Source organism: Hetaerina americana, unplaced genomic scaffold, assembly GCF_022747635.1.
Source record: "Hetaerina americana unplaced genomic scaffold, ioHetAmer1.1.p SCAF_5, whole genome shotgun sequence".
In the NCBI taxonomy this organism is placed as follows: domain Eukaryota; kingdom Metazoa; phylum Arthropoda; class Insecta; order Odonata; family Calopterygidae; genus Hetaerina; species Hetaerina americana.
Window position 1 is genome coordinate 15,357,802 of NW_027287095.1, and position 14,641 is coordinate 15,372,442.

At 37.6% G+C, this 14,641-nt stretch overlaps 1 protein-coding gene across 1 annotated transcript in view; it reads left to right on the top strand.

Annotated features, from left to right (window-relative positions):
• Window positions 1-14,641, top strand: part of LOC139693924 (serendipity locus protein alpha-like) — a 29,777-nt gene that overhangs the window by 12,343 nt on the left and 2,793 nt on the right. The window contains exons 6-10 of the mRNA XM_071592260.1: window positions 978-1,127; window positions 3,114-3,294; window positions 5,456-5,658; window positions 8,476-8,662; window positions 11,932-12,141. Coding sequence (XP_071448361.1) covers window positions 978-1,127; window positions 3,114-3,294; window positions 5,456-5,658; window positions 8,476-8,662; window positions 11,932-12,141 — 931 coding nt within the window. The remainder of the gene's footprint in view (window positions 1-977; window positions 1,128-3,113; window positions 3,295-5,455; window positions 5,659-8,475; window positions 8,663-11,931; window positions 12,142-14,641) is intronic.

The following is a 14,641-nucleotide window of genomic DNA, read 5'->3' on the forward strand; positions in this document are numbered from 1 at the left end:
CATAGCATTGAAGCTACTATTAATAGCTATAAAAACAAAGTAATCACTTGCCATGTAGATGTCGTAGCTTAAAAATGATGATGGATTATTTATAATGGGAATTTTTGATCATTCAGTATCAGATTGTAAAATCTTTGCGGGTAGTGGAAATACACTTTCTGAATGAGACCTGATGAACATAAAAGCATTCTTAGGACTAGTTGATGCATGAGTATGACTTTTAGCTTTGGGATTTTTAAAAACAACTTATTTTGACAACCTAATGACACTTTTCCACAAGTTTATTAGTAACGTGCTATGAGTTTTGGTTCACAAAACCATCATCAGGTAAAGATATGTCAAATAATGACTACATAATATTTATGCATGCTTGAAGAAGGGGAAGGGGGAAGAGTAAGGTAGGTGGGGACATAGAGGGTAGAGATGGAAAAACCCATAGACAATGGCGAAACTAAAGGAAGATAAAGGAGCGTGGGGGACCAAAGAAATGTAGAGGCAAAAAGAGGGAGGGGAAAGGATAAGCCCATGTGGTAATCATAGAATGGAAGGTGGGGGGTAGCTGGCACCCTTGTGGTTGGATGTAGTCACTACTTGACTTGTCTTGTACCTGATGATGGTTCTGTGAACCGAAACGCCTGGTATGTTACTAATAAACTTGTGGAAAAGTGCAGATTTGTGTTCTCATAATGACGAACTTCCACTTTATCCCGCCTGAATCTGTTGAATGTACCTAATGACATCCTGGACTGAGGCCGAGATAATTTATTTCTTCAATTTCCCGCGGTAATGAAAACAATATGTGCATTGCTCAAATAATTAGAAATGTGTATTGCTCAAATTATTGTAATATTGCAAATCGAAATAATAGGTTGTTGCATGAAAAAAATTGTGAAATTGCCGCATGATTGAACACCTTGTTTCATTTCCTGTCATCATAAGTGGACTAAATAAGAAGAAATTTCTTGTTGATTTTGAAGGTTTTGAGAGAGCTTCAGTCTCTGAAAGGTGCATTTGCTTCCCTTGATGACAACTTTTATGAAAAAAACATACATGCAAGCAATCTCTCCGAGGCTCTGTTCTGCCTGGAACAGAGAGTCAACACTGCTCTCCTTCGATTGGTTGTTGAGGTAAGTTTGCTCTTGAGCTCACTCTGGAAGACACTTTGGGGATCGGGATTGGTGCGGTGGCTGTCATACTAGCTTCCCACCCAGAGGACCTGGGTTCAAATCCCGGTGGTGTTGAATATTTTTCAGTGGTATCTCAATCCCTACTTGAGGTGCTTTGTGGAGGGCACTTTGAGTGAGTACGCCGTCCGTCGAATGGGACGTTAAGCTGCAGACCCCTGGGCGCCTTTCGTAAAGAGTAGGCTAATGCCGACGCTGGGTTTCTCTCCACTCTTCATCCTTTCCTGTCCATCCCCTATGGTGCAAACGACCTCAGCAGTCGGTCGCCTCCCCTAAATACTACTACTACTGGAAGACACTTTTTGGTGTCATTCTGAAATTAGTATCCATTCATAGAGAGTAAACTTCTATTGTGGGAATTGAAATTTTTGACTTCTCTTAGCACATTAGGGAGTGAGTCTTACTTGGGTTTTCACACAGATCATTGTGGAAAGGAAATCTCACATATTATTAATACCATACATACATTTTCTCCCATTGGTCCAAAATTGGCAAAAGTTAAAAATAATGGAATTGTCATGCAAGTCCTACCTTGGTATCAAACTAATAAGGATGAATTTTGTTTATATGCTTTCTTCAAAAATGTATATCTACATCTCTGAGAATGTTTATAATAAACTTCTGCTAATGTAGAAATCGGCCAATATAAGGTGTGGTCACATTCATTGAAGTAATGCAGCAATTAAATGAAATCAATATTATTTGCAAAAATGCACATGCTTTAAATTCTGCCTCTAGGAAGGTGACCTTATTATTTGATTATTTTTATGTATCCAAAACTCTCATGATATATGAATTGGCAACTCTGCAGATAAATGAAAATTAAGATAATCAGTCATGCAAACCAAGATATTGGAATGAATTGTTTATCATACGCAAAAATTGGTGATATATTTTGTATTAAAATGTTTCATTGGATGAAATAAACAACTTAGTCACATGGTGGTTTTCACAATTCAATACTCTTTGTAGGATCAATTTTCTTCAAACGTCAGTGCTGTTGAAAGTAGCAAAGATGCCATTACTTATGTGTGATTCAGCTGAACAATTACTTTCTCTGAATATACATGGGACCTTGGTTGTGCACTTTGTGTCCTTTGTATGTTCTAATACAATTTGTTGAAAAGAGGTGCTGCAATCCTCTGTAGGACATTAGGCAATTGCAACTTTTGTTCTTAAGTGTTTGTACAGTACATTGATTATTATTGCATATTTGCGTCTTGGAATGTTAGGGTTGTAGATATCTGCTCTAATTGGAGTTTGCACTTGTGACTGGCAAAGCTTTATTTGGTTTCCTTTTGTGGGAAAACAAATTAACCTGTGGCTGCTGGCACAGGGAGAAATTCTCGCTTAAGCCCTGTGTGGTTGAGTGCTTGAGACTAGCAAGGATCAATGCTATTTGGTACATCCAAGCTAGAGAGTGCATTAATTTGCAATAATTATGCACTTATTTTATTACGTGTGATTGGTGGGCCGCTGGGACAGGGAGAAGTCTCTCACAAGCCCTGTCTTGTTGAGCGCTTGGTAAAAGTGAGGGTCAATATTGTCTAGTACACCTTAGCCGGAGTGTTTTTGCGATCGTATTTTGGTTTCATCGTTTGTTCTGTTCTGAGCACCCTATATTATTTTATTTTTTAATTTATTTTAATTTATTTTTTCTCTCTAATTTCCCTCACTGTATCCTTTGCCCACTATTAAGAGTACGGCTGGGGTTGATTTGTCCCATAACATTCATAGGGCTGTAGTTAGCTTTCCTTTTAATTCATTCCCTTTGTGGTTTTATTATTCTTGACCGAATCCTCTTTGGGTGGCATATTGCATGAGAGGTAGTTTTAAACCTTAGTGTAAAAATCCCTTCTCCTGTTTGGGAGATTGGTTCAGGATGAGGTTCAATCTGTGATTCTGTTTTGTGTGCATCACGGTGCGCAGGTGTTTGGTGATCCATTTGCCAGTCTCCTCCACCTGTTGGAGACGAGCTCCCGGGCAGAGGGACCACATGAGACGAGGTGTCCCGAGGATCTGGAGGACTTGATTGCCACTTATGACCTCCATATGGATCGCATGGTGCAAATTGGGGTGTTTGCTATCTCCTGCTCAAACGACAGAAAGAGTAAGTTCTCAAACATGTACGCTAGCATTCAAATGCATAAAACACATTTTATGAAAGTTTCAAAATGGGTATTTCACAGCTATGAAGCATTTTTGTATTTCATCGCATTGGGTAATGGCAGTAGCCCACCATCATGTATTCACTGTTCATGGTAGATCCCATGAGCTAGAATGTAAATATTTAGGATAAATGTATAAAAATTTGTCCTCGTAATGATAATAATACCTATTCATCCCCTGTTGACATTTACTTGGAGAACAAGATACATGAAAAAATACAAATACAGGTATATGTAGTTTAAAGTAGAATGTATGCAATATATAATGGTCCCTTCAGTGTAGTGCCATAATAATAATAATAATTTTGTTGTTTGTCACCAAATGAAAAATATAGGGCAAGTCAAAAAGCACATAATGACATAAAAATATGAGTTATTTTAAAGCTTTATTGTTATAATTTAAAAACTCTTCTATCCTCTAGTTATATTTTGCTCAAGTATATTTTCTTAACTTTACCACCAGGTTAATGAAATTTCTGGTTTTTATCGTACAAATTATGGTACATTATGTCGCAGAAAGGGAATGGAAGTAGCAGCTGAGTGTTTTCAGTTGAGGAAAAATTCCAAGTCCAAAAGCAGTTCTTTATGTACTAGCTATCAAGCCACATATTGTTCATTTGGGAAATTTGACACAGTTGGAGGGGGGGGGCAAGAACTGACTAATATACCTCTTCATATTTCCAGACGTCATGCAGAAACTTTGATTTTAGCTCAAAAAAATAAATTACTCCCTTAAGATCCCATTAGGTTATTATTTTTTTAACTTTTTATGTGATGCTTAGTTTCTGTTGTTATGTTGATATTATCATAAGTTATATCAAAAGCAACCATTTTCTGTGATTTTACAACACTTTCACACTACTTAAAATTGATTGCCTGTAGACTCAGAGTTTATCAGTAGTGATACCATACATCCTTGTATTAGCAGAGGGGTGACATCCATGTTAAGCCCAATGTGCATTAAATTTGGCTGCACAACATTTGAGATAGATGAAACTAAATGAACTACATTGTATACATATATAATTTATTTGAAAATTTTTTAGGGAAGTACTTTCAATGAAATATTAAAACTAAGAACAGTGTTATTATCAACATTTTTAATAAAGACAACCATTTTCTATGCCTAATGCTAGGAAAAATACTTAGTAGTAAGTATTTTTCCAGTGAATCGGCTGGAGCTTATAGGTCAGAGTTATAACACCTGTATCCAAGGCCTATGTTTGCTGATTGCTGGTCTCATAAGAATATGCTGTTTTAGACCTCATTTCGGATTAATTAAAGCGCATCTTATGGGCCAGGAAATATGGATATTTTTATTGCTTTTCAATTTGATGTCAGTTGGAACCATCTTTTGTGCCTTTTCTAAGGGTTAATTAGAGATAACTGAGGATTTTATTTATATGAATATGAAAATAAATATATTGTACTTTTAATAAATTGATTAGTAACTGGATATTCACTTAGAGGGCATACATAATTATGTACGTGTATGTATGTTTTATTTTGAATTATGACTGCTGAATCCTTGTGATATTTGATTCCAAGGAGAATGAGTGATTTGCAGATTCTTTTAATGCTTATTTGGTTCACGGCATTTATAATTAGGTGATTGGGAATAATTTAATTTTTGAATGAGATATCTCTTCCCTCACATAATCCATTAAATAGGTTCTCTCTGAAACTCAATGCAGCCAAGTCTTTGGAGTGCCTCCACTTCAGTTAATTCCACAAATATAAGTAAGGGCCATCTGGTAGTATTGTTCAGCAGCCTCAGATACTAGGTCCTTACTTTTCCATTTACAAAAAGGAAAAGATTTTCATTATTGATGTACTTCATATTTTGATAGTCGCCGCCTTTACCACTCAGACGAAGGTAGCTCTAAGAGAAAGATTCTTGAATGTCATGCCTGAAGCTCTCCTCTTGCCTACTCTCCAGAAAGGGAAAGTTTTTCCTCCCTTCTTTCATTTCCCCATCTTCTAGCTTAAGTGCTTATGTATGAGTATTCTTAGATGCATGCATCCCCCCTCCCCCCTCAATGCCTTCTCCATGAAGCATGGATCTGTGCGGCTGTGCACTGCTAATATCTTTGACCACCATAGGGATCCTAGGTCTGCGAAGTTGTCTTGCCAGTCTCGAGTCCCTGGAGCCAGAGTTGGTGCCCACAGCTGTGTCACTCTACCTGAATCCATCAAGTGAGCCCAAGGCCTCCCACCTGCGGTTCCTGTCGGCACACTGGAGGCAAGAGGTTGGAGAGCTGCAGTTCCTTCTGGATGGCATCGTGGACCCTGTGGCCTTCTGTCGGGTGAGTATTGAAGGCCAGAGAAGGGAGAAATGGTCTCCATTCAAAATTCATCCTTGGCACTGTAGTGGCAACGATGATAATCTTCCTGGAGCCGGGCATTTGAAAGTGTTAATTGAAAAGAATAGTATATGTCATATTATAAGGTTGAGTGAATTTGACAAAGAGAGGGATCTATGAAACTTAAGCTCTACGACCTCATGGAATAACAAATTAATGGAAAAGTCCTATAGCCATAATAAGTTAGCACCACTCATCCCACAAAGAAAACTAAATTTGTTGTGATGGTTTGTGGGAAAAGAAATTACACTTACAACATTCTGTTGCAAGTGCCTATTTTCCTTCAGTTCGCTGAGGAGGGCCACTTAGTGGCCGAAATACGCATATCCGATGCACACCCTCATATTTTCCTGTTTGTTGTTTTATCTTGATGTTGTTCAATTTGAGTAATATTCTCCCAGTAGTTAGGTCCTTTTTGAATGTGTTGAGTTAGTGTTTTCCTGAGTGCTTGGGAGTGTGTCAGCTCTGTGGGTGTCCCTGGTGCAGACTTGATTCCCATTAGCAGTCACGGATAGTGTGCATGTATTCATAAACCCAGGTATCCTTATCGAAGTCCCTTTAAGCCTGTGAAGGATCCCACTTGGGTTGATTGTGTGTGTCTAGTTGGTCACTGGCAAGGAAGTAAGATTTGTGCAAGCTACTGCAGAAGGGTATTCTTTTTGAGAGGTTGTAATTGGTCACTACTGTGGAATTTCTTTTCCCAGAAACCATCACAATAAATTTAGTTTTCTTTGCAGGATGAATGGTGCTAACTTATTATGGTTATAGGAGTTTTCCATCAATTTGAATAAGAGAGGGATGAGGAAGTATATAGAAGAGCAGAATAGGAAAAGATTGTATGGAGAGTACTCCACAGAAAAGAACTATAGATGGATCGTACACTTGTTGAGGCACAATGGATTAGTTGAAAACATGACAAAGGATAACATTGAAGGGAAGATCCTGCAAAGGAAAGACTTGGGGACAAGCTCCAAGGGCATAATAAAAGAGTAGCTATCAGGAAGGATGGGAAAGGGAATCAACAGGGAATAGGGAAGGAGTAGGGAGGACTGTGGAGTGAATCAATCTTAAGATTGAAATACTGATGATGAAGATGTTACGGTGCTGAGCACCTCCTTTTGGGATTCTTCCAGACTGCAAGTGTAGGAAGGAAAATCGTTGTTGAAAGAATTTTTATTATCAAGGATTAATAAATTTGGGGGGGTTGAATCAAAAGCCTTATGATAGCACAATGTGACCAAAACCTGTATTGTTTTTACGATTACCAAATATTTTGTGAAAACAATGTTCCTTCACTCAATATTAGGTGTAGTATCTCCATCCAGAACTCTTCAATTCCAGACACTTGGCCGCTGGCAGTGTCTGGTATTTCTCTTGGACTGTTTTATGCCTGTCTTTTTCATAGTTGAATTGAGACTGAAACCACTATGCACTTACAAATCTTAAAATATTACCTGTAAAATGTTTGTATGTTTATTATGTGTGTGTGTTCCTGAAAACATGTTTCTATTTAAAAGAAATTAGAGTATCCATGATTATACCACAAGACAAAGAAAGAAGGTTTATTTGATATAGCATCCTACTTCTTTATTTCAAAAAGGACCCCTTTATGCTGGCATCATAATTTATAATCATTCACCAGCCAGCACTAAATATACCAATTCATGTCTAATGTTTACATAAATAGATGGAAATCTTTTTTAATCAAGAATTTTTTTATGATCTAAATTAATTTTTTCATCAAGGAATCAACCAGCAGTAACTTAAATATAACCATTTCTCACATATATGTACCGGTATGTATATATTTTTGTATTGTGTGACATATTTTATTTATATTTTACCATTATGAAATAACATGAGGAAATAAATTAAATATCAAAACCATGGTTACCAATCCAAAGGACAGCTTGAGAGGTGAGGGTACAGCTCTTAGAGCACTAAGCCTTATGCAGTATGTGAAGTTCAGGCATTAGCAGGGTAATAAAAGGAGGCCAGTTCCTTTCCCTGTGCCACCTATGGTCTTCCAAAAAGATCTAGTACACAAAAAATCATGCAACTCGGGTGAAGCTGAGGGTGCCAGAGGTGCGTGCCTGGGAATCAAATCCAGGCCCTCTGGTCAGCAGTCCAATCTCTACCTACTGGACTACAATGTCCCTATATTATTAAATAATACCTTTGTTTATTTTATTTGATAATCCTGCCTAATGTTTGTCTGTGGCGTGGCCCAGTAGTAATCATTCTTGCTTTTGACATTATTATGCAATTGGAAAATATTCCTGGACTTAAAAAGTCATGGCTAGGCAGCTGTTAAGTGTAGCAACAATGATTTGTTTGGAGAATCGTGGAGGGCTTGTAATCTGAGCATATTTAATTGTCATTCGTAACATACATGTATGTATGGTTGGTCCATGCATTGGGTTGAGGACTGGGCTACCCACTGGAGGGCCCAATTTCAATTCTGGGTGAAGCCTCTGTGTACCCTGGGGCTCATACAAGTATTTTGTGTTTTTGGGTGCCGTATCTTCCTGGGATATGACTTGATTACAATGTGAGTGGAAGGAGCCGGCTACCCCAATGTCTGAATCTCACACATGCCAAATAGGGCTTATTATTTGGTGAGCCCTACTTACTTGCTCATCAAACTAACTTTTACGTGGATTAGCAGTTTCACAAATAAGAGCTGCATCGCTGAAGTGGAGACCAAAGTCAAATCATGGACAAATGTAGCAGTGGTGATCTTGTCTCCGTTTCCCCCAGGTGTCCCTTGAAGAGATACGGACGTTGATAGTGAGCATGAGAAGAAGGAGCAAAGGAAGAGAGGATAGTGAAGATCCACTGGTCGCCAGGATCATCTCAAGGGCACAAAGAACACTGAGTGTGCTACGCCATGAGGGGTCGGACTTCCTTAAGAGACAAAGCATTCTCATCAGCGACTTGGAATTTGGTGAGGCACATTGAACCTACTCCCTCTCACACATCACTGCACAGATTGATTCACCCATGGATTATGCTACGGCACATGCATGATTCCTCATTGGTGCGGATGTATAGGTTTCACTACTTTTTCACTGGATATCCCATTCTTTTCAATTGGAGCTAGATTAATGGTTTAGTGAATCAAATATATCATAGTTTTCGTTGAACAGTGAAAAATTGCTCTTAAATCGCACTTCTGTAGGTTAATAAAAGTTGAGTGTTCTATGTGATGGGCACAGGTGTCTCATCCTTTTTAATGGATTTTTTTCCTCATTTCCTAACCCTTTAAATACCCTTCATATCCACCTTTTTGATGTTTCCCGGAGTATTTATGTAGATGAGTATTAATGAATTTGTCAATGAAGTTATTGAAATCTTTGTTTTTATGTTAATTGCTTCAAGAGAACTTCATTAGTTTCTTTTGTTGATATTGTTTTCTAGTAAGTGATAGACATATCACACAATTTTGGCAGGTTTCAAAATGTTTGTTTAATGTTGGAATCATTCTGGAGAAATGTCACATGGGTGTCCATTATGGGTGGCATTTGATGAGTAAGACCTCAATACTTACTGTGATACGAGGGTAATTTGAAAGGTTCTCGGAATCACTACCAGATGTCAGTGCTTGGGAAACGAGTTTCCTGCATAGTAATAGGTAATCCTTTGTGCGTAAACACGTCATTCGTCAGTGCCCAGGGAAGAGATCTGTAGCTTGGATGCCTCTCTGTTCTTGTTCCCGACTAGTAATTTTGGAGAGCAAAAAACTGAGATTCGATCAGTGATTAAATACTAAATAAAGAAAGGTATGAAAGCAAAGGAAATTCCTGCTGACTTTCAGAACAATTTGGGGGACTCTGCTCCTTTATATTCAAGTGTTGCCAAGTGGACAAACAAGTTAAAGTTTGGCTGGGACAGCTTAGAATGATCTGGGTAGTGGTTGGCCAAAATGTGCCACTACCCCAGAAATAATTGCAAAAGTGCATGAAGTGGTCATGGAGGATAGCCGACTGAAAGTGCAAGAAATCGCTGAAGCTGTAGGAATGTCATCTGAATGAGTATATTTCATTTTAACAATGGAATCGGTTATGAGAAAATTAATTTTAAAATGGGTGCCGCAAATCTTGACGCAGGATCACAAAAGCATCAAAATGGAAATTTCGAACAATGTTTGACTCGGTTTGAGAACAACGAACGAATTTTCTTTGCTAGTTAGTGACCACAGATAAAACTTGGGTTTACTACTATACCCCAGAGACAAAACAGCAGTCCAAGCAGTAGAAACATGTTGATTCACCACCACCAAAGAAAGCCAAGGCAATATGGCTGGCTGGAAAGGTGATGGTTTCAGTTTTTTGGGATGCGAAAGGGATTATACTGCTAGATTATCTTTCCACTGGTTGAACAATTATCGGACAATGCTATGCTAACCTCCTGGACCAAATGTAGCAAAAGATACATCAAAAAAGGCCAGGTTTGGCAAGGAAGAAAGTCATCTTTCATCAAGACAATGCACGCCCGTACACAAGTATCGTTTCCATGGCAAAAATACGTGAACTAAGATACGAATTGTTGCCATACCCTCCTTATTTGCCTGATTTGGCTCCATCAGATTTCCATATCTTTCCCAAGCTCTAAATTTTTCTTGTTGGACCGAAATTGTCTTCACACAAAGAACTAACAGCCGAAGTAGATGGCTATTGTGCAGGCCTGAAGGAATCCCATTTTTGAGATGGGATCAAGACATTGGAACATTACTGGACCAAGTGCAATATTTAACAGGGAGACTGCATTGAAAAATGAAAAAAGTGTCACTGAGTTACGTCATTTATTTCTATTCCATTGCGAGAACTTTTCAAATTACCGTCAAACATTGTCAATTTGAGAGATTGCCTAATGAAGAAGTACTTTCATCAGTTTTTTCAAGCTTTGCAAGCAATTGCCAGTTTAGGGAAAGAGGATGTTACCCTGATTATTGTTGATTTAAATTTTTATTAATTCACTCTGCCACAGATTTTGATGGGCCAGCTATTATTTTTAGTAAATGAAAAGCAAGAGGATTTTAGCCAACAATAGTTTTCTTTCAGCACGAAATATTCATTCTGTTAGGGCACGCATTACCCTTACCTACAGGTATGGGGTCATGACTAAGTATAGGAGCTCTCTTAAGTATGCTTCATTAGTGTATATTTCTTACATTACAGAAATCCCTTCTTATTTCTCTATTTCGATGCAAATGTTTTCAAATCATTTACGTATCAGAAATTAGTCTGCATATTACATGTCAACTTTTAACGTTGTGAACTTACTGAAATGTAATGCAAATGAGTTTTGATTGGTAAAGTTTGTATTGCCTGACTCATGTTTCTACTCAGCGTAATTAATTAGTAGAAGCTCATGCAATTGGATATTTTAAGAACTGAATCAATATTTCCATTTCAGAAATATTCTATGATAGTATAATTATTCAAGAATCAAATGGAGTACATTCCAATGTGGCTAATGGTGTAGGTTGTGTGTTCACTCACAATTTTTGCAAGCAGACCTGAGAATTTTCAGTTTGTACCACTTTTCTATGACTAAGTAGCAATTAAACATTTTTCACTCCTTGTACAAATTTTACTTTTGCTTCTTCAGTGTTAATCACTATTGGAGGTCAAAGCATAGCTTGATGCAAAAGAAACTCATATGGAGGTGAACATGCAAACAGATGCTGTGTGGAGAATATAGGTTCACTTCTTTCAGTCATTGTAGCGGGCAAGTTGTCAGTCACCACTATTATCCTGCACTCCAATGTAGACAGCCTCCATAAACTACTTGGTTTGAAAGAAGTAGTGCAAATGGAGCATTACTAGCAGCGTTCCTTCGCCAGTGATCCTAGGCTTTTGCAGGGATTTGGTGGCTTTCGATTGTCACTGCATACTATAGAACATTTTGTGGCTTAACTTTTCTCTCGCCATGAATCAAGTATTTTCAGGAAGCTGACTTTATTTTGCAGAAACAGAATCCATCAGCACTGGCTCAGTACAAGGAGTGAAGCTAATTCCACATACTGTACACAATGTGTTAGGTATAGGTTGTTGTCTGTTTTGTTTTGAGTCCTAATCAAACTTCATATAGCCACTTGAACGCTACAATCCTGTGTATTATTATACTGTACTACGTTATACCAAAGAATCCCTTTGACCTCTTTCCAACCTCCTATCTCCTCCTTTTAACCATGTTGCATTCCCCTTTCAGGCATAGCTGAATGTAGAGCTGCTCATAAAATTGCATTCCGTGAGGGTGGTGTTTCAAAGACTGAAGAAGAGAACCAAAAAAACAGACAGAGGGTTATGCAACGGTGCTTGATGATTGCATCCATGCTTAGGAGGCTTGAGGCACAAATGAGTGAGCAATCTGCAGTTCTGTCCGTGTGCTCCCTTGGAAGGTTTGACCGTACATCAGCTGGTGAGTGCATTGCTTTTCTCCATCAAATGTCACTGATGAATCTTTTATTCGGCAGATTGGGTTGATACTGACTCTCCACAGGAACTACAACCTTGACGTGGTGGAAGGGTTTGTGCATTCTGATGACCCCTAGAGCTGTATTGGTGGAATCAATGACATTTGCTCCTCGTAGGGTCACCCATTGTCAGATAGGTCAAAGGGTAGGAGTCAGATGAAAGGTAGTCAAAGCAGCATCTGTTCCTCAGTGAGGTGGCTGCAAAGGCATCTGGCGCTGGATAAGGGTGGCCATTAAAATCATGGTGTCACTAAATAAACACTATTGAGGAAGACAATAGGGAAACAATTATTGGCACTTATTGAGATAGATAGATTTATTCACCACAGAACAGTACGTAATTATTTGGGGTTCATTGAAGATTCAATCAAATTTACAGGTACATTAGATTTACATATATACAAATTCATACACATAATGGATGGATTTGAAAAGCATAATAATTGGTATTAAAGACTTAAAAAACAGATTTCCCTGCATTGCCTCTTCCTATTTATTCGTGGTCACTATAAAAAATATTATTTACAAAGAAGACTTAAAATTTTTTTGAATTTAGATTCTTGGGGAAATATTGGTTTTTAGCTCTTCAGGGAGTCAATTAAGGAACAGTTTTCCTGAAACTTCTGGGGTTTTTCGTAGTACTATTACTCAGCAATGGCCATTATAAAGATTATCTTTACCCCTGGTGTCATACTTGTGAACATCTCTTTTTCTGACCAGAGAAGGGGTTTTGGTGCAGGCATGCAGAAGCACATTATACATATACTTGCAGGGAATGATCATGATTTTGTGACATTTGAAATACCGTCTGCAGGATTTTCTTGCATTTGGTTTCAATATAACCCTTAATGTTCATTTTTGAAGGGTGAGTATTCTAGTGACGTTTCCATGTGCTGAACTCCTCCAGCAGATGCCCTATCGAGCTATGAACTCAAATACACCATGGTATACTGGGATTAGTACTTCTGCATTACAATAGTTAGCAAGATTTGTTGAGGGGGATATGGCTGAGCATAATATTTTAGTACATTTTTCCATTTGGAACCCCCAGCTTAACTTTTCTATTTCTAAACCGATTAAATTGGTATTTTTCAACCGAGAAATAATTGGTTTCCTATTTCTACAGAAATATTTGACTGAACGTCTTTATTACTAAATACCAAGTAAACTGGTTTTTCTTTAATTTAGTTGTACATTATTGTCATGCAGCCATTGAGTGACTGAATTCACCATAGCATTAAATATCAATATCAAATTGAAATGATTTAGTATGACCTGCTATTAGACTTATGTCATCTGCATAGAGCACCATGCTATTATTCTCTGGAGAGATTATGGCTTTTTCAATGTCGTTCACATACACCCGGAAAAGTAAAGGCCCTAATACAGGACCTTGTGGAACACCATATTTTAGAGTTTTCATTGTTGATCTGTGGGTAACACTATTTTTTCCGACAGTTTCTACGTACTGTTTCCTGTTTTCCAAAAAACCGTTGTAAGCCAGAGATGAGCTACTCCCCTGATACCATAATGTCCTTGTTTAGTCAAAATAATTCTAGATTTTACAGAATTAAAGGATTTTGGTAGATTCATATTTACTCCTATAGCATGCTTTTTATCATTTAAAGCTTGGGCAATTTTAGTCACAGAATCAGTGCATGCAGTTTCTACACTTTTAGTGTTTGTGAAACCATGCTGTGACTGAGAAAAAATAGCTATCTTTAATGAGGAATGTTAATAGTCTTTCTTCGATCAATTTTTCAAGTATTTTTGAAATGCGTTGAATTAGTGAGATTGGCCTGTTATCATCCAGTCAATCTTTGGCTCCCTTTTTATGTAGTGGAATAACTTTGATTTTTAATTCTTCAGGAAACTGCCCAGTGAGAAACGATTCATTACCTATATTTGTAATAGGTAAACTGAAACATTCCTGACAAAATTTTATAAGGTATTTGATATGCCATCATGCCCACTGGATTTTTCGTCCTTTAGTTTCTTGATTACACTTCTTTAATTTTCTGTGGTGGGATTTAGTTGAATTGATTCACTTGCACTCATTACTTTTTCTATTCTATCATTTAGTACATTTTTCTGTGCTGCAGTTTCACCAATGATATCTATGAAGTATTGAATGTGTTTGCCATGTTTTGAGGATCTCTGATTTGTTTTCCATCAATTGTTATTGAGAAACATTTTTATTTTTTCTAGGCTCTGATATTTTATTGGGATTTTCATAATTTATGACGGACCATATGGCTTTTGTTTGATTGGTAGAATCTGAAATAATTTTTCTGACATGGTCATTTTTTGCTTTCCTAAACAGCATCCTGTACTTTTTAGGCCATGCTTGGTTATTCAAAGAAAATCTGGCCTCTCTTCCTTTAATAGGGTCTCAATTTCCAGCTATTTATTTGCTATGTATTGAATGTTTGGATGTAGAAACTT